The 21982-nt window shown below is 34.3% G+C and overlaps 1 protein-coding gene across 1 annotated transcript in view; it reads left to right on the forward strand.

The window, feature by feature from the left end:
* Positions 1-15672, forward strand: part of LOC111044279 (aquaporin) — a 66776-nt gene extending 51104 nt beyond the window's left edge. The window contains 3 exon segments of the mRNA XM_039435164.1: positions 2795-3007; positions 6004-6084; positions 14549-15672. Coding sequence (XP_039291098.1) covers positions 2795-3007; positions 6004-6084; positions 14549-14695 — 441 coding nt within the window. The 3' untranslated portion in view covers positions 14696-15672.
* Positions 15673-21982: the final 6310 nt, after the last annotated feature.

The raw sequence follows: 21982 nt of genomic DNA on the forward strand, positions 1-21982 counted from the left end.
TTGATTAACTCATGGAATATATGTTTGTATGATAATTATTATATTCTTAATATTAGTAGACGATAAAAATTTATACAATTTTTAAAATATTTTATTCTATTCAAAATACCAGCCAACAAATATTTTTGATCTGCAATTCAAATCTGAACCGCGTGATCTGGAGTCAGCCATTTTTGGTAGCTGCTCAGCTGATATAATTGTTACAACTTTTGCCGATAGATAGCGCAATCGGCAGTGTCAATCAAACGACCGGTTTTAGATTTAGGTTATGTTATGTTGTTAGGAATCATTGTCAACAATACGTAAGTTATTAGAATGATTTTATTTGCAGAGTCTATAAAAAAATGTAGATGGAGGAAAAATGTTGTGTACATCACGAGCGAAAAATACTTTTTCCTACAGTTACCTTGAAAAGTGGCCATTCCTGCACTGATTACAGAACGCAAAGAATCACTTTTCCGCTCTAGTGCGGGAAAAATTTTTCCTGCACTCCACATTTGCAACATGGCAACACAAAATAGTTGGTGGGTTATATGGAGGATTAGTGCACGAAAACAAAAATTATGTTGGTAACAATGGCTGTGGTTAGATTTAGATAAGAATCATTTCAATGGCTACCCTACACTTATGATAAGATCCCAATCTAGAAATCCAAAACAAGAATACTGTTTATCTAAATCATAATTAAATAATAACTTATAATCATTTAATAATAAATAATGTTTATTTTCTATTGACAGTAATAATTATTTCAACTATAAGCAATGAGAAATGTAGCAAACACACATTATGAAATTCGAATTTTCAGGTTAAATAATTACCGTTCGGAATCCATGTCAATAAAATTAATAAAATAACATTAGAATATACTACAATGAAATATTTTCTGTTGTATATGTTATTTTATAAATATTTTTTAGTTTACTTTATTATTTTTCGGTAATTTAGTAAGTTAACCATGTCTAAATATCTGAATACTGTTTTAGTTGGATGAAACGAAGTTAGGTACGATTCTTCCCGCTAGGTCGCGCGCTTGTCGGTTCAGCCATTCAGCCATGCTGTTGGCGTGTATTTCGAATGCAATTTTTTGTTTTATCTGTATTTTTTCTGATTCTTGAATGAATAAAGATGAGAACTTTGGCTGAGAATTTTCAACTTCAATTGAATTATTAATTTTTAAATGAATTAAGGTTGTTATTAATAACAGCATCACACACACAAACATTTGATGGATTTCAGCCATCATTTTATCCATAATTACCCACTTTTCATATTCAATGGTAACTGTAGGAAAAATTAAATGTGAAATACGTGCACAAAGTTCCTCTGCTGCACTCAAGAAACCATTCCGCCCTCGCTTACGGCTCGGGCGTAAACGTTTCTTTCGGTGCAGCAAACTATCACTTTGCGCACTAGTTGCACAAATAACTATTTCTCCCTCAGGAAAATTGCTGCCCTCGGCTTCGCCTCGGGCTTCAAACTTTTTCCCACAGGGAGAAAAAGTCGTACTTTTCACTCTAGATATACAAATAACTAGTAATTTATCATTTATCCATTTATTTCATTCCACAATCACAATATTAAATATTAATAATTTGAGAGAGAAAGAAAAATTACCATCTTATTTTCTCTCTTTCAAGTACCTCCTCTCTCGTCATCTTCTTCTCCTTCACTCCTCCTCCTTCTTCTCTTCTTCTTCTTCTTCTTCTTCTCCTGTTTTCTTCTTCTTCTTCCCCACCCTCTTCATCTCATCCATCTTCTTCTCCACCTTTTTCATCTCCTCCATCTCTTTTTGTATCTTTTCCATCTCATCTACTTTCTCATTTATCATTCTCAGTTCCCTTGAATGACTGCTGACTTCAAATCTCATTCTCTCATCTTCCCTTATTTTCCAATTCTATTCTTTCCTCCTTCTTCTTCTTCTTCTTCTTCTTCTTCTTCTCCACCTCCTTTATCTACTCCATCTATTTGTGTTTTTTCTCATTTATCATTCTCAGTTTCTTCCAATGCCTTCTGACTCTACATCTTATTTTCTCATATTTCCTTTTTCTACAATGTTTCCTACTACATCTCTTTTCTTTTTCTTCTTCTTCTTCTCCTCCTTCTTCTTCTCCTCCTTGTCCTCCTTCTCCTCCTTCTCCTCCTCCTCCTTCTCCTCATTCTTCTTCTTCACCTTCTCCATCTCCTACCTCTTCTTCTTTTTCTTCTTCTTCATCTTCTTCTTCTTCTTCTTCTTCTTCTTCTCCTTCTTCTCCTTCTTCTCCTCCTTTTCCTTCTTCTCCTTCTTCTCCTTCTTCTCCTTCTTCTCCTCCTTTTCCTTCTTCTCCTTCTTCTCCTTCTTCTCCTTCTCCTCCTTCTCCTCCTTCTCCTCCTTCTTCTTCTCCTCCTTCTCCTCCTTCTCCACCATCTCCTCCTCCTTCTCCGGCATCTCCTTCTTCTTCTTCTTCTTCTTTTTCTTCTTCTTCTTCATCTTCTCCTTCTTCTGCATCTTCTTCATCAGCTCCATCTCTTCTTGTTTCATTCTGATTTGTCATTCTCAGCTCCTTTCAATGACTGCTGACTTTACATCTCATTCTCTCATCTTTCCTTTTCCTATGTTTACCAGGATGTTTACTACTTTTTTCATTTCTTCTTCTTCTTCTTCTTCTCTTCTTCTTCTTCTTCTCTTCTTCTCCTTCTTCTCTTCTTCTTCTTCTTCTTCTCTTCTTCTTCTTCTCCTCCTCCTCCTTTTTCTCCTTCTTCTTGTTTACGTTATAAATCTGTTATGTTATGTTATGTTACGAATGTGTTACAGGCAATATCGCCAGAGAGCAGCATAGGCAAAGACTTCTGCGTGTCTGTGCCGAGTGCGGCTCTGACAGAGTCGCAGGTACTGTCTGCAGAGGCTTTGTTGACGTTCTGTCTGTGTATGCTGTTCTGCAGCGTAATAGATCCGGCCAACCAGGACAAGCAGGACTCAGTTCCTCTCAAGTTTGGAGCCAGTATCGTTGCTTTGGCTGTTGCTGGGGTAAAATTAATCAAAACTATTAAAATTAATTAATTATTTCTATGACAGGCAATAGCTGATCTTCTTCTCTGACTATTATTTTTTGCTCTATTAAATGAATAAATATCTGGTGTTGCGCACTCACACAACTTTCCTTGCCGTTATGAAAATTGATCAGCTGACGCTAGTGTCACGCGCATATCAAGTCTACTATTCTAAGATCTGAGCCAGCTGTCTACAGGACAATAGCGCTGCAGACACACGAAGTCTGCTATCTCCTCATAGTGAATCATTTCATAGAATCAACAGTTGCCAACAGTTTGCAATTGGATAATCACATTTACTCGAATTTCGAGCTTATTTTCAATTTTAGATGAGAAAATGTTCCTGGACATTAATTGTAGAGATATTCATGTTCAATCTTTTCCACTTGGAATTTTTTGTTTGAATTGTATCTGAAGCCTGATAATTGGGAATCTAAAATCAAACTTTGCATAGATGGGACGGTGCTCCTGAAATTTTTACAGTTATGGGACTTGTGGCAGTTGATAGAGCTTATCAATAACTTTTTTAAGGTATGAATTTGTTTAAAATCATTGGAGCCGTTTTTGAGAAAATTGCGAAAAACCCTTTTTTTGACAACATTTTCGCCATTTGTTTTGTGCTCGATAACACACACACACACACACACACACGTATAGAAATTTAGAAATTGGGGTAGGCCTACCTTAATTTTTTTCGGAAAGCAATACTTTCCTTACCTATGGTAATAGGGCAAGGAAAGTAATAACTATAGTCCGAGAGGTGCTAGTAGTTCTGTGAACAGTAGACCACGCGCAGTTATAAACTACAGTCTCCTCTGACCATACTAACGTGTCGTGTGGAAACGACTAATGGCTGTTGGAGTTGGTGTATCAAAAATGCTAACATCAAAAGCTATAATCTCCTTCAAGAAATACTGGCAACAGGTCAGCTTGAGTTGAAAGCAGATAAAGGTCGAGAGAAAAATACTCTATTACTTTCAGTTACACGTGTCTTTACATGCAAGCTGACTTCTTCGGAAAAACTAGATTTTCTCGAAGAAAAACAAGGAAAATAGAAGGAAAACACATTCGAATCACTTGTACAACTATAATAATAATAATATCGTGTGACCTGGCTGACTCAGGTCTGGTGTCAGAGTTTTCAGGTCGCAACTGATCAATTTCAGTTACAAACATGTACAACTGAGGTGAATGAGATCATAGAGAAAAGATAGCATGGAAGATATGCCATGGTATAGGTCGTTCATGTTCCAAATTTCAAGCTGATTTCTTGTTAACTCAAGCCGATTACTGTCGACTACTGTCTATTATTATTCTTTTGGCTAGGTAAGAATGTAAGAAGGGCACAGTGTGAGAGACTACCAGCATCACATAGCTTCACCAAAAATAACTACTAGGACTATCGGCTTGAGTTAACAGTGAAATTTGGAACATAAACGCCCTATACCATGGGATATCTTCTTATGCTATCTTTTGTCTATGGTTATTTATTTATTTAATCATTCAAAATTACACAACTTACAGAAAAGTACCACAGGCTTATAAGCCCAAAACGGTTCCAATTCTAATTTATACAACAGTCCAAATGTAGGTAGGTTATTTGTCACTTAACATTCATCAATTACACACTCTATTCACAATTCAAAACACACAAAAATCATTTTAGATTAAATTAAATCAATCACAATTAATTATATCAGAGAGTCAATTTCGTTGGCCATTGTCATAAATGTTCGACATAAAATATCATTTTGTAAACGGAGGGGGGTTTGTTTCTTCTTTTCTATAATATTTTCTAGAGTTTACTGCTATCAATTAATCATCTACCGGTATTTGAATCCTTGATTGGTTGGGAGCTTTTAGTGGATTCGTTCATTCAAATGCACAGATTATCATCATTATCTAATTGTCACCTATTTTAGCAACTAGCAACTACGAGCCAGGAACTTCAATGAAAAATACTAATAAAATTCAACTTCAGGTTTATTGAACTCTAAATATATAGAACTAATTAATGAAAGTCAGGTAACATGTCAAATTTTCAAACAGAACAAAGTTATTCAGCAATTGATTCACAAAAAAATATATTCAATTCCAATCTACACATTTTGGGAACCTGATAACTTGCTGCATTTAAATTTGGGCCTCGGTCATTCTATGAAATTAAATTTTGAGCTTAATAAGAAAAACGACAAAAGTTCGGCACTCACCATTTTAACAATTTTCAAACTTGGACTCTTCAGAAACACTTACATACGCTTTAATAGAACTCACTGAACTTGAACTCACACACACAAATAATTTCCTGATTCTACTCCACTAACTCTATAAAATTCGGTTTCCTATTCAACTAGATAAAAATTACTGATAACTGAAAACATAACAATTTGTCCCTCTGAATGGGAAATGAGCCCATTCAGAGGACCGAGGCTCGCACACCGTTACATGTTTTCCCAGTTACGTCTCAATTCGAACTGTGGCCTTTTCACTGAAAATTATTCCCCCTCCACGAGCGTTGACCATAACTTCCAGTGGAAAAGCCAAAGCTGCAAAAATGGTCAATGCTCGTACAATCTTCAAATACAGTGGCTTTTTCGACATGAAATTGAAACTGTATTTGAAAAATGCACGAAAATTGCTTTAATTTTGACAACTAAGCAACAAGTTAGCAAATTCAAACAAGACAAAGTCAATTCTCACACTAAAAACGCAGGGTTCAACATACAGTTTGAATCAAAGTTCATTTCAGTTCAAAAACCTGAAAAACAATATAAGGTACACAAAAACAACTACAATAATACCCACTCAATATTCACACTATTACAATTTTATTCAAATGTCTACACATTAAGACATACTATTTCATGATGAACTACTATATTTCATGCTCTATGTACCAAAATAATATGATTTTATAGATATTCCCAATTGAAACAACATTCGTTAATTCTAAGACTTTCCAATTATTTTCAGGGAAAATACACTGGCTGCAGTATGAATCCGGCTAGAAGTTTCGGCCCCGCTTTACAAGCTGGCATTTGGTCCAATCATTGGGTAAATACATAATTATCTATTCAATTGTACCTATAGATTCACTCCAAACTATGAGCATAGGTTGAATGTATAAGGAGGCAGTTAATTTACATAGGTACTAATATAATAAAGATTATTCCAAATCACTTTCTCATGGACAAAAAGATCAGCGGAAAAATTAAACTGAATGTAAAAAACTGGACATACAGTAATTTCTTCCTCCATTTAGATATAAGACTCGAGATTTCTGCTCCAGCAATGTTTTTTTCATTTTTCAATGGACTCACTTACCTTTATTTTGCTTACCTATTCCTCTGTTTTCTTCCTTCCCCCCATTACTCCCTTCCCTTTTTTCCTCATCACTTCTCTCTTCTCCTCTTTGCCTGCCTATTACATGGGAAACCATAGTTGGCTAGGTATCTTCCTCTCTTTTTTTTCTCTTCTCTTCTCCAACACACCCAACCACAAAGCCCATCGTTTTCAAAATTTGTAACATTTTATTGTATTTTATTTGTTTTGTAATTCTTTGTTATTATGTTTTGTGTGGTTTAATAATAAATTGGAAAAGCATTAATTTTATTCAAAGGTATTTCTGACAATATGATAAAGTGGGTCTACTCGTATTACACTGACCTAAATTTTCATTCATTGTAACAATGATTTGAGTATATTGCACAATATATTATTGCATAATAATAAACCATAACACAACAGCTATAATCAGTTATTGTTTCATTGCCTTTGTTTGCCATGTGGCTTATTTTTATAGCTTATATTTTATTGATTGTGTAAATGTAGTATTGTGTTTTACTTATTTACGAGGCGCGTTCATAAAGTAGGGACCGTTTGGTTCGAAAAAAATGTACTCATAAAAAACAAATTTTATTGACATATTTTTAGTTAGGTACAATCATAGAGAAACAAAAGCGTAAGTAGATTTGTACCTAACTAAATATGACAATAAAATTTGTTTTTTATGAGTACATTTTTTTCACCATGTCGCAACTTTTACTGTTATCTCAAGCCGATTACTGTCGATTATTGTCAATTTTTACTGTTTTGTTCGGGTGAGAGTGTATGAACGGCACAATTAGAGAGACTACCAGCATCACACAGCTGCATGGGAAAGAACTACGTGGATTATCGGCTTGAGATAACAGTAAAAGTTGCGACATAAACGCACTATACCATGGGATATCTACTTATGCTATCGTTTCTCTATGGTACAATGTTTCTTTACTTCTCTACATAATCACCGTTCACTTGTAAGCATTTTCCGCACCAATGCACCAGCTTCTTTCCCCAGTGCATAGAAACTTGCCGCCTTAGAGTGGAACCACTAGACAACGGCGTTCTTGAGTCCCTCTTCGGTTTCAAAGCCACTATTTAAAATGCAAGAAGAGGAAATAGTCGCTCTGGATCACTCTCATCTGGCATAATTCCCCTCCACGATAACGCGCGTCCTTACACTGCTGTTGCCAAAACCATGGAGAAAAGTTAAGATTTTCGTTGGGAACTTTTTAAGCACCCATCGTACAGTCCCGACCTTGCACCTAGCGACTACTTTCTCTTCTTGTATTTTTAATAGTGGGTTTGAAACCGAAGAGGGACTCAAAAACACCGTAGTCAACTGGTTCCGCTCTCAGGCGGCAGGCTTCTATGCACAGGGGTTGAAGAAGCTGGTGCAGCGATACGGAAAATGCTTACAAGTGAACGTAATGTAGAGAAGTTAAGAAACACTGAACCCAACTAAATATGACAATAAAATTTGTTTCTTATGTGTACATTTTTTTCTCTGACCAAACGGCCATTACTTTATGAACGCGCCTCGTAGTTTATTTCCGACGAATATTTATTTTTCCTCCACCTACTGTCTAAAGTACTTACTTTACTCCCTGAAACATAATACTAAAGTGTCACTTTTTCGCTCTCGGTAGTAAAAAACAGAAAAACTCCCTAGGGAGTAAAAGTGACTCCATTTAAATAACATGGGAAGCATCTCTATTTTAAGACTTATATTGTAATAGGTTAAAAGGTCTAAGCTCAGATAAGAAAGCATAATAGAGGTGTCTGTCATTGAGTCAACTGAATTCAATACCACAACCAGAAATTTTATCAACTCATGAAATATATGTTTGTATGATATTATATTCTTAATATTAGTAGACAATAAAAATTTATACAATTTTAAAAATATTTTATTCTATTCAAAATACCAGCCAACAAATATTTTTGATCTGCAATTCAAATCTGAACCGCGTGATCTGGAGTCAGCCATTTTTGGTAGACGCCCATCTGATATAATTGTCACAACTTTTGCTGATAGATAGCGCAATCGGCAGTGCCAATCAGATGACCGGTTTCTAGGTTTCAGATTTTAGGTTATGTTGTTAGGAAACATTGTCACCAATACGTAAGTTATTAAAATGATATTATTTGCAGTTTCTATAAAAAAATGTAGATGGAGGAAAAATGTTGTGGAGCAAAAAATACGTTTTCTCCCTCGGGAAAATTTCAAACTTTTTCCCACAGGGAGAAAAAGTCGTACTTTTCACTCTAGATATACAATAGTTATTTGTGCAACTAGTGCGCAAAGTGACAGTTTGCTGCACCGAAGAAACGTTTACGCCCGAGCCGTAGGCGAGGGCGGAATGGTTTCTTGAGTGCAGCAGAGGAACTTTGTGCACGTATTTCACATTAAGTTTTTCTACAGTTTACCATTGAATATGAAAAGTGGATAATTATGGGTAAAATTGCCTGAAATGCATCAAATGTTTTTCTGTGTAATTTTATTATTGATAAAAACCTTAATCCTAAAATCCTAAAGTCCTCGTTGTCCTTGGTTATAATATATAATGAATAATAATTAGCGCGTTGTGCTTGGTTGCACCTCTGCTCACTATAGCAGCCACAGCAGTCACTGTTACCAACTTCATTTTGATTTTGCTGCACTGTTGCTCCATATAACCTACTAAGTATTTTTCGCCACACTGCACAGAAAGCAGCTGTTTTCCAGTCCCTACGTAGATCTGAAAGACCTTGTTTGCAGACGACGTCAGAAAAGGGTTTCTTTTCCGGTCTAGGCCAGAAAGTTGTCTCTTTCCAGCCGCTTATGACTGGAAACAACGCGCTAATTATTATTAATAAGTCATCCGCTAGATCGGGCGAGTGTCCACTTTCATAATAAGCTGAAGTCGCCATGATTTTAGTTCCAGTTTCGAATCAAACTAATTCGCTTCGCAACCAGTTTTATTCAATTATTTATTGTTGATTAGTTCATTAAGAATTTTCAAAAATGCTTGAAGATGACTGTGGTATTCCAAGTGAAATTTTTAAAAGAATCTGAAATCCTGACTGCAAATCTTCTACCACTAAAATCAAGAGATAGGTACGATAGCTTAACGAGTATTCTTTATTTTGTATTCTTTATTTATTTGTCAGCAATACCTGTAGTGTGGCGAAAATATCGTTCGCACCACGAGCAAAAATGTTTTTCCAGCTCTCAATCTTTTCTAGTCCTCGGCCTACGGCCTCGGACTTGAAAACCGATTTCGAGCTGGAAAAATCTCATTTTCTGCTCTAGGTGCGAAATATACTATTGCGTTGCCATGTTGCAAATCTGGAGTGCAGAAAAATTTTTCCCGCACTAGAGCGGAAAAGTGATTCTTTGCGTTCTGTAATCAGTGCAGCAATGGCCACTTTTCAACGTAACTCTAGGAAAATAACTATTATTGTATTGAACGTTATATTAGTTACCTTTCACTCCATGTTACATTGTAACCTTTATCATGGTAACATGTGACATGTGTATTCTATTATGTTCAGATTTTCAAAATCTCAAGAAACGTCATCATTTCAACTTTTGCATTTCGCATTAAGAACAAGCTCTCACCTACCGAACGATTCAATGGAAATTTTGCTGACATGGTGAACTCTAATAATTATTTGATGGAGCCTTCACTCAAGAGGAGAGTGATTTGAGATTGAGTGAGGCCTATTAGTACACCTACATCGAATGGACTTCGCACTTAGCAGTGTGGTCCGGTCAAGCCACTTTGAAGGGACTTCGGGGTCTGTGGCTTCAGGTCTCACTCCCACTTTCTCACTCTTCTTCTCTCTCTCTCTCTCTTCTCTTTCACCTTCTCCCGCTCTCTTATTGCGGTCATATTATGTTGATGGGAAGGATATTATTTATATCCTTTTGCAGAGAGTCGACAATATTATTTGTTGAAACACTCTTCTTCTCCTTCCTCGTCTTCTTCTTCTTCTTTCTATTCTTCTTATCCCTCTTCATCTCCTTTCTCTTTGTTTCTTCTACTTCTTTTTCATCCTCTTCTCCTTTTTCATCTCGTCTTCTGCTCTCCTTTTTCTCTTACCTACCTCTGCCACTTCTATATCTCCTCATTTCTTCACTGTCTCGTCTCTTCTTCAATTCCTTCTTCTTCTTCATATTCTTCATATTCCTTCCTTTCTCCTCCTTCTTCTTATTCTTCTCCTTCGCTTTCTTCTCCTTCTCCTTCTCCTTCTTCTTCTACTTTCTCTTATCTTTTCTTCGCCTCTTCTCTTTCCCTACCTCTATTTCTACTCTGCCATCTTTTCATTTTTTTACTCTCTCGTCTCTTCTTCTACTCCTTCTTCTTCTTCTTCTCCTCCTTCCTCGTCTTCTTCTCCTTTCACTTCTCCTCCTTCTTATTCCTCTTCTTCATCCATCTTCTTCCTCTCCAACATCTTCTTCTTCTTCTTCTTCTTCCTTTTCATCTCCTTTCTCTTTATTTACTTCCTCTTCTCTTTCATCCTCTTCTCCTTTTTCATCTAGTCTTCTGCTCTTCATTTTCTTCTCCCTGCCTCTGCAACTTCTATGTCTTCTCATTTCTTTACTTTCTCGTCTCTTCTTCTATTTCATCTTTATCTTTTCCTCCTTCTTCCTCTTATTCTTCTTCTTCTTCTTCTTCCTTCATTCAAGGTTTAGGCTCTTGCCTGTTCCGACTTACAACAGTATAATTGTCTATCTACTACAGTACGGTAATCTAAAATTAAAATAATCATTATTATTAGTTATTCATCTTTTATATTTTATAGCCATCTTTTCCTAGGTCTACCTATATTTCTTTTTCCTGTAGGGTGGTAGTTAAGAATTTTCAAGGGAATCCTTTCTGTTGGTATTCTGTTATCATACTCCCTCCACTGGTTGCGATATGATTTCTTAACTTTTTCATTCATGTTAAAGGCACCCAGCACATTCTTCTTTCCCTACTTTTTTCAAATTTTAATTTATTTATTTGCTCGAGAAAAACACACAAAAGCTTTGCAAAAATTAAAACTATTCTACTGCACTCAACTATGTTGTCTTTATCTCTCCCACGTATATCCTCATTTGTAATGTGGTCCCGACGGTCACAGCCCTTTGTTCTGCGAAGGAATCTCATTTCTGCTGCCTGCACCCTGCTCTCTAGACGTTTTGTTGTGACCCATGATTCACTTCCGTATAGGAGAACAGGGGCAGCCAAGCTCTTTTTCTTCTTATTCTTCGCCTTCCCCTTCTTCTCTGAATACAGTATTCTTCTACTACCACTCATTCCTTTATCAATATCTCTCCACATTTTCCAAAATTCTTCATATTTTCTCTAATAATTCTACTCTCTTTCTCCTCTTTCCTTTGTGCACTTCCACCTTCACCCTTCATCTACCAGCATCTCCAATTCACTCTCTCACTTTAATTCCTTCTCCTTTATACTTTGTGCACTCCCACCTCTCCCACCATCTACCAGCGTCTCTAATACTCTCTACTTTCTCACCCTCTGTCTCACACACACACACACTCTCTCTCACTCTCTTTGAAGACAGAGTGAAACAACTCTCTCTTAGGGTTGTGTGGCAGAGAGGACCAGGAGTCCTAACTCCGCCCTAATAGAGGCAAATAATCAATTAATCAATCAATCTCTCCATCTATCTATGTCACTCTCTTTCTCTCCCTCTCTCTCTCTCTCTCTTTTGTAGAGAGTGGGAAGGATACTTCGAATATTCTTTCCGAAGAATGGACATTGATATATCCAAAACTCCGCCATTTATGTAGATGCATAACATATAATTATCTATAGTTACTACAAATTGCTTTTTTTCATATAATATCAGTTCAATAATTATTTTCTTAGTCTATATTATGTAATTCTCTCTATATTTTGCTGTATTGTAAGCTATTGTATATAAGTGTATAAGCCAGTATATATTGTAATCTACATAAATAAAGTACTCAATCAATCTCTTTCACACTCTCTATATCTATCTATGGCTCTCTCTCTTTCACACTCTCTATATCTATCTATGTCTCTCTCTCTTTCACACTCTCTATATCTATCTATGTCTCTCTCTCTCTCTCTCCTCACTCTCTCTCTCTCTCTCTCTCTCTCTCTTCTCTCTCTCTCTCTCACTTCCCAACTCGAAACTGTTCAAAGAAACCGCCTCGAAAAGTTTAAAATAACTGAAACTCCTCCACTGTCTTTGAGAACAGACTCTCATTTGACAGGATAATCAAACTATACTAAGATTTTCACTTGGAACGGCCAGCATCCACTATGAAAGACTTCCCATTGCTTCCCATCCGAGATTCAACAAATTCCAACAGTTTGCAGTGAAATCTCCCTTCAACCGCTTTTTGCAAAATTGCACAAAACTTCAGATGATATTTCTGTTGCGCTTTGATTGAACAAGATCTGTTTCCAGAACTCATTACATCGGGATTTTCCTCGGTGCAAAACTAGATTTTCCCGAGGAAAATGAGAGGAAAACGTATTTGAATCTTATGTACAACTGAGGTGAACAAGATCATAGAGAAAACATAGCATAAGAAGATATCCCAAGGTTTGTAAAATTCATTCAAAGTTTGGAAGTTTTGTATCAATTTATGGTGTTGTGCATCAAGTTGAGATGATACTGTATCATATAGTGTTGATACTGTATCATATAGTGTTGATACTGTATCATCTATGGTGATATTGTATCATATTGTGGTGATATTGTCTTTTTTCCTTTAGGGCTACTTTTAATATAAATAAAAATGTTTGGAAGTTTTGTATCAATTTATGGTGTTGTGCATCAAGTTGAGATGATACTGTATCATAAAGAGTTGATACTGTATCATCTGTGGTGATACTGTATCATATTGTGTCTTTTTTCCTTCAGGGTTACTTTTAATATAAATAAAAATGTTTGGAAGTTTTGTATCAATTTATGGTGTTGTGCATCAAGTTGAGATGATACTGTATCATAAAGAGTTGATACTGTATCATCTGTGGTGATACTGTATCATATTGTGTCTTTTTTCCTTCAGGGTTACTTTTAATTTAAATAAAAATGTAAATCTCAGTACCCTTTTTAATTATTTTGGAGCGTAAACGCCCTATACCATATCTTCTTATCACCATAAATGATAAAGTATCACCACAATATGATACAGTATCACCATAAATGATACAGTATCACCACACATGTTACAGTATCAACACAATATGATACAGTATCATCTCAACTTGATACACAACAACATAATTTAATACTAAACTTCCAAACTTTGAATGAATTCTACAAACCATGACATATCTTATTACGCTATCTTTTCTCTACTAGTAGTTCTGTGAACAGTAGACCTCACGCAGTAATCTCATCCAAAAGTACCTGATTGAAACTATAGACCTTATGGAAATCCAGCAATAGACTGGCTTCTCCACACATCTGTGTAATCACTTGTCAGCTGATTTATGATGAATAATTCTATAGTCTGATTTTTACTCTAAAATTGGCGTATGAAGGAGGCTCCTTTTTCCTTTTATATTATCCTTGAAATGCAAATTTCCAAAAACCTTTTATATACGTCGACGCGCAAATTAAAAAGGAACATACCTGTCAAATTTCATGAAAATCTATTACCGCGTTTCTTCGTAAATGCGTAACATATAAACATTCAAAAATTTAAACATTTTAACATTAACAGAAATGCCAAACCGTCGACTTGAATCTTAGACCTCACTTCGTTCGGTCAATGAGATAGTCTTTTAATCACTTATTTAGTGTCTTATTATGTATTCTATGAATTTGTGATTTATGTAATTGAATATATGTTGAAATATGTTTGCTGACAATGCAGAAACTCTTTACATGTTGTAATTGATTTTGTAAACGAATGAAAATGCAAATATATAATTTGCATCAATTTCTAATTTCGATTTTCAATGTTTTCCAATGTTTTCCAATGTTTTTCTGATGTTTCTCAATGTTTTTCAATGTTTTCCAATGTTTTTCAATGTTTTCCATTGTTTTTCGATGTTTTTCAATGTTTTCCATTGTTTTTCGATGTTTTTCAATGTTTTTTCAGTGTTTTTCAATGTTTTTTCAGTGTTTTTCAATGTTTTTCGATTTTTCTCGATGTTTTTCAGTGTTTTTCAATGTTCTTTAATTTTCTCTAACAAATTTTGTTTAATTCTGTTTTCAGTTATATTGGCTGGGACCTCTGACAGGAGCTCTGTTTGCCGGATTGTTTCATCGCATGATTCTCAGGGAACATCAACACCAACAGCCAACTCGGGCTAAATCTACAAACTTCGACGAAACTGATGAACCAAAAGTGACTTGTGAATAAACTCTCAACCTGTTTTCCAACCATAAAGCCGCTAGATAATTCATTTGTTCCTTGAAAAGTTGAGAAAATCATACGGAACTTAAAAATTATCTACAATATTTGGCTTTAAATTATCAAAAATGATTCATCACCACAGAGGCAAATATACAAATAATCTATGATATAATAAAGGAAAGAACTGTCTTATACAAGTACAGGATAGGAAATTCACGAATGACGCATCATCACGTCTCAACTACTCAACTGAATAACTTCAAATTTTGCATGCAGATTCTTAATCTACCGATGATGGTTATAGGCCTATTCTCAATTTATTCTTCAAGATCTAAGTTTATCAAGTTTTCAATTGGACCTTTGCGGAGCACGGGTTACCTTCTAGTTATATGATGTTGATGGACTCATAATTTTCTAATCATGACCAGTTTTCTAATCATGAGGTCGTTAGATAATTCAATTGTTCCTTCAAAATTTGAGAAAGTCGGTAAATAATCATTTTATTCCTTCAAGAGTGTTGAGAAAATCATAATGAACTTTTAAGTTATCTAAAAATTTGACTTCAGATTGTCAAAATTATCAAAAACTATTCCCACAAAAACTACAAATTTCAGTAAGATTTCTCACGCTAGAGATACATTTTAATGAGCTCAAATCCTGTTTTCCAATCATAAACTCAGCTGATAATCAGTTTTCCCATTTGAGGCCCGGTTGCATAAACGCCGGTTAAATTTTAGCCGTGGTTAATTTCACGAGAACCAATCAGAGAGGGCCTTTTAGAAAAGACGGTTTCTCTGATTGCTGCTCGTGAAGTTAATCACGTTTAAAATTTAACTGGCTTCTGTGCAACCGGCACTAAGAGTTGAGAAAATTATGAGGGACTTGAAAATTGCAACGAGACTTGGCTTCAAATTGTCAAAAAGTTTCCGTGAACATTTTCTAGCAAAAATGACAATTTTTCTCATTTCCCATTTCTATAGATTCAAAGAATCTAGACGAAGGATTGACTGAATTTACTGTAGAGTGAACATTATATTTAAGATGAGAGAATTAGGTTTCTTCCCATTTAAATTCATCAAGACTTCTCACCACTTAGGGCTATTATTGATCAAATCGATTAAATTGTCTAGCTAGATAACATTTCTCGCTGATTGATTATGATTTCACAGCTGGAAATAATTCTGTCTCTCTCCCACACAGGCACACGCATCTTCTGTTATCGAGAGACGACGAAATTATCATCTGTTTTTCCAACGGTGAAAATTATCAATTTAATGTCGTTCAACGAGTTTTCCAAAGAATGAGACCTAGAGCAATCGAATCTTCATATCATAAACCTACTATGGTCCAAATTCCGTGGAAATCGTTAGAGCCGTTTTCGAGATCCGTTAAACATAAATAACCAGATATAAAAATAGCCAGATATAAAAATGACCAGATATATAAATACAGAAATTGCTCGCTTAATATAATACGATATTTTTCAAGCTACTGTACAATAGTCTATTCTATTCATTAACATTTCAGTTGATTATAATGTAGCAGATATCTACCATAAGGCTCGGTTGCACAAATGTCTGTTAAATGTAAATCATGATTAAATACCAAGAAAACCAATCGTGAGAGAGCTAGGCTCGAGAATTAAGCTCTCTTTTCAAGAGAGTCTTCTCTGATTGGATCTTGTGGCATTTGATCAACAGGCTCTCGTTCAACTTCAACCGAGGAGTATTTATCAATATTATTTATTCATTCATTTATTTATTTTAATCATTCAGAATTACACAACTTACAGAAAAGTACCACAGGCTTATAAGCCCAAAACACTATTACACTAATATTATACACTCATTAATATTCTAAAATAGAAGAAAATAAGAAAATGAGTTGAGACTTACGATAAGTTGATGAGTAACAGTAGAAAAAAGACAAGAATTGGAGAACTATTGAAGAAAGAGCGGTTGTTTTTTCGCAGTATCATTGTCAATTAGTATTATTTGTTAACACACTCAAGTCTAGAATAAAACACTTGAAAACTATACTACTCTCCACAAAAATCCTTCTTCTCATAAACCTGTGGCTTTTCCCGAAACTTCTTTCAAATTATTCAAAAAAGAACCGAGATATCATCAACAATTTACTTCTCTTTGGGGATCAGTAGGTCATTCTAGAACCTTCTTAGATAGTTTTTCCAGTTTTGTTATAGAAATTTTCAAATTCCGACGATGTATACTACAAAAATCACTTCCAAATCAATATTATTTATTCTCATTATTGAAGGATATCAGCTTGTTGATTAATTTTCTATATTTTTTGGTTTGGAGAGACTGATTTGGGTGTAATGCCTGTAGCCTCCCTACTCCTATGTTCTTGTAATAAGTGACTTAACAATCTAATAGATTGTTTTGAAACATCTGAAAATAGTAATTATTGATATTAATTTATTGAAACGGTTTTCATACAAGTTTGAAAAGGTATCCAACAGATTTTAGTTATGAGTTCGTTTTTTCAAGTTAGAAAAGGTGTACAACTAATCTCAGTTATTAGGAAATAAATTATCGAAGCATCTGAGAATAGTAATTATTAATATTAATTTATTGAAACGGTTTTCATACAAGTTTGAAAAGGTATCCAACAGATTTTAGTTATGAGTTCGTTTTTTCAAGTTAGAAAAGGTGTACAACTAATTTCAGTTATTAGGAAATAAATTATCGAAACATCTGAGAATAGTAATTATTAATATTGATTTATTTAAACGGTTTCCATACAAGTTTGAAAAGGTATCCAACAGTTTTTAGTTATGAGTTTGTTTTTTTCAGGTTAGAAGAGGTGTACAACTAATCTCAGTTATTAGGAAATAAATTATCGAAGCATCTGAAAATAGAAATTATTAATATTGATTTAATAAAATGGTTTTTCATACAAGTTTGAAAAGGTATCCAACAGTTAATTTTAGTTATGAGTTTGTTTTTTCAAGTTAGAAAAAGTGTACAACTAATCTCAGATATTAGGAAATAAATTATCGAAACTTTATCGAAACATCTGAAAATAGTAATTATTGATATTAATTTATTAAAACGGTTTTCATACAAGTTTGAAAAGGTATCCACCAGTTTTCAGTTATGAGTTTGTTTTTTCAAATTAGAAAAGGTGTACAACTAATTTCAGTTATTAGGAAATAAATATTATCGAAACATCTAAAATAGTAAATATTGATATTAATTTATTAAAACGGTTTTCATACAAGTTTGAAAAGGTATCCAATAGTTTTCAGTTATGAGTTTGTTTTTTCAAGTTAAAGAAGGTGTCAAACTAAATTTAGATATCAGAAAATAACTTATTGAATATTATTGATAAACGATCTACATTTTTCAAAAAAGTTTCTATTCCGAACGATTAGTTAGTTTTTCAAAATATTCCCGCCATAATGAGGGGTAGTTTTTCACGAAAACGGGGTTTTCCGGAGTGTGAGAATCGAGAGTTTTCCCTGCTAACGGTTCAGAGTGCCGAACGCTACTGAGGGGCGCTTAGAGAAAGATAACCGAGTCCTGTCTCACCCCCTGGACTGATAGTGGGGGTATCACACCCCCTCAACCTGTAGACACCCCCAAAAAGGGGTGGTTTCAAAGCGCGTGCTTCAGGTTTCAAAGTCCTTTCAACCGACCTGCTCCGTCGACAAAAACTAAGTCTAACCGTAGAGAAAAGATAGCATAAGCCATAGTGAGGTCCACGTTATAATGGCAGTGGAGAAAGATAGGAGAACAACGTTGCCGAACCTCTGTCTTGTCAATGCCTTCTATAGACGGTAGATAACCGTCTAATAACAGGTTTATTGATGTAATATTAACTGTTCATTCTCGTTTAAAATAATCAATTATATTTCACTAAGAGAAATTTTTTTTTCAATAATTTTATAAATAATATGAAATATTTTGATTATTATTCTACACTTTTGATAGACGATCTAGCAACAGAGCAAAGCGGGAAAGAGATAGCACTATCCGCTTTGTTGACAAGGATAACAATACCATTGCTGATCAAACCCTGCCATTACAACATGGGGCTCAATATATACCGAGCAATATTGATAGATTTAAGAAGAAGAAGAAGAAGAAGAAGAAGAAGAGAAGAAGAAGAGAAGAAGAAGAAGAGAAGAAGAAGAAGAAGAAGAAGAAGAAGAAGCCGAAGATAGAGGATAAGAGAATGATGAACGAACAAGGGTAGACAAAAGTGGGTAAGGATAAAAAAGAGATGTAGAAGAAGGAGAAGAGAGGATAAACGAAGGAAGAGAAGAGTGGAGAATAATATCGAAGAGAAGGGAATGGAGAATGTCCAAAATGACTGGGACTTATATTTTATTCTTGGGACTCAGATTTTGGGCAAAGCGAGTACAGATAAGGAGAGAACAGATGGATGAAACAACGGATAGATATGGAAAGAACAGATAGATGAAAGAACGGATAGATATGGAAAGAACGGATAGATATGGTAAGAGCAGATAGATGAAAAACGGATAGATGAAAGAACGGATAGATAAGGAAAGAACAGATAGATGAAAGAACGGATAGATATGGAAAGAACAAATAGATGAAAGAACGGATAGATAAGGAAAGAACCGATAGATGAAAGAACGGATAGATAAGGAAAGAACAGATAGATGAAAGAATGGATAGATAAGGAAAGAACAGATAGATGAAAGAACGGATAGATATGGAAAGAACAAATAGATGAAAGAACAGATAGATAAGGAAAGAACAGATAGATGAAAGAACGGATAGATATGGAAAGAACAAATAGATGAAAGAACGGATAGATAAGGAAAGAACAGATAGATGAAAGAACGGATAGATAAGGAAAGAACAGATAGATGAAAGAACGGATAGATAAGGAAAGAACAGATAGATGAAAAACGATAGATGAAAGAACGGATAGATAAGGAAAGAACAGATAGATGAAAGAACGGATAGATAAGGAAAGAACAGATAGATGAAAGAACGGCTAGATATGGAAAGAACAAATAGATGAAAGAACGGATAGATAAGGAAAGAACAGATAGATGAAAGAACGGATAGATAAGGAAAGAACAGATAGATGAAAGAACGGATAGATAAGGAAAGAACAGATAGATGAAAGAACGGATAGATAAGGAAAGAACAGATAGATGAAAGAACGGATAGATAAGGAAAGAACAGATAGATGAAAGAACGGCTAGATATGGAAAGAACAGATAGATGAAAGAACGGATAGATAAGGAAAGAACAGATAGATGAAAGAACGGATAGATAAGGAAAGAACAGATAGATGAAAGAATGGATTGATAAGGATAGAACAGATAGATGAAAGAACGGATAGATAAGGAAAGAACAGATAGATGAAAGAACGGATAGATATGGAAAGAACAGATAGATGAAAGAACAGATAGATGAAAGAACGGATAGATAAGGATAGAACAGATAGATAAGGAAAGAACGGATAAGAAGGTGGGGAGAAGGCGCTGAGTGAGGATGTAAAATAAAACAAGGATAGCATCTCCAATATCAATACATTACTGCCATTATAACGTGGACCTCATTATAGTTGGAATATCCTGTAAAGATATTTCTAGGCTATATGCAGTTATCTTTCCATCTATATTTAGTTGGACTATAATTCTCTAATAATTATTAATAAGGAAAGAATAATAACTATTAAGAAAAAAAACTATGTTTAGTTTTGAAGCATCTAAATTTGAAAATCTACTTTGTCTAAATACTTGAGGACTAAAAATTTTGTGATTTGAAGAACTACAAGACTCAACCTATTTCGGACTATGTGTTATCTGAATTTGGGAGAGGAATAGCAAAAGGTTACCTTATTTTCATATCCTTATCATTTTGATAATGTACTTATTCTATAAATGAATGAAGGAATTATCATTGTTACAGAACGACAAAATATCCAGACTTATTCAAAAGTTTTGTTTGCATGTGATGGAAATTTCTTGAGATCTATCATGAGAAAAATACTTGAATAGGACTGACATTATTTTGTCACTCTCAAAGAAGATCATTATTCAACATCATAGAAGTTCACTTGCTGAAGCTTTGTGGAGCTCAAAAGAAACTTTAATAAGAAAATTTCACCAGATTCACTGAGATTTGCTTTTCATCATCCCAAAAAAGCCTCCAGTCCTTTGAATTCTTGTTTCTCTATTTGTATCTTATTTGTGAATCCTCAAAAGCTGTTTGGTATAGTCGGCTTCCTCATAATGGTCATTCATCTTTTTCCACAGTCATTATGTTTCGTTTCTCATTTTGTGGAGTTGAAAATTATATTCTTTCTCCCATGTAAATTTGAGTTTCATCTTATTTTTCACTTCATATTCCTCCACAATTCAATTCAAATATGATTTGTTTCAGTTGAGAAGTCGCTGATTAAAAACATGATTGAATTTGTATAGTGAGGTCCACATTATAATGGCAGTATTTGATTAGCATTGGTGTTGCTATCCTTGTCTATCATTCGACAAAGCAGATAGTCTTATCGTTTATAGATCCACAACGTTGTTAGAACATTTTTTAACAATGTAGAAATATAATTCATCAACAAAGTCTTCAATCTCAATTATTAAAATTTTTATTCAATCATCTAAAAATATATTTCCTTTGACGAATAGAATTTAATTGATTATTTTAAACAAAAAATAACAGTTTATATTTTATCTATATCAGATATCCTCTATAGAAAGGCAGTTGCATGGCAGAGAATCAGCAACGCTATCCTTTTTTATCATTCTCCACTGCCATTACAACGAGAACCTGTTCATAATTTATATGTGTGGCCACAATAGGTCATAATTTATCAGAGATTGACAATGTTGTAACACCCGAAACCGCTCTTTCTAACAAACTATCAATAAATCTGTGGTTTTTGACAATTTCTTAGTATTTTTATATGAATAATTAATAATTTTAATATGAATAATATTTTTTTTCATATTAATATTTTTAATATGAATAATTTTTATTTTTAATATGAATAATTAATTATCACAATATCAGCTTCTCAACCACACAAAAAGTCAAAAAAATAAATTATGGAAATGGTATGGAACATTCAGTTTAAATTTAAAAGAACTTCATCCCATTTTTTACAAAAATTATATTTATAGGCCTACATCATTTATTATTCTGGATTTCATGACAAACTGAGGTGATTAGTTTAATATTTTTTTATAATTATTACTATTTCAATCAATCAATCATTTTCTTATCAATACAATTTATTATTACAGTCTACAATAATGATAGATTTCAT

Source organism: Nilaparvata lugens, chromosome 8 (genome assembly GCF_014356525.2).
Source record: "Nilaparvata lugens isolate BPH chromosome 8, ASM1435652v1, whole genome shotgun sequence".
In the NCBI taxonomy this organism is placed as follows: Eukaryota; Metazoa; Arthropoda; class Insecta; order Hemiptera; family Delphacidae; genus Nilaparvata; species Nilaparvata lugens.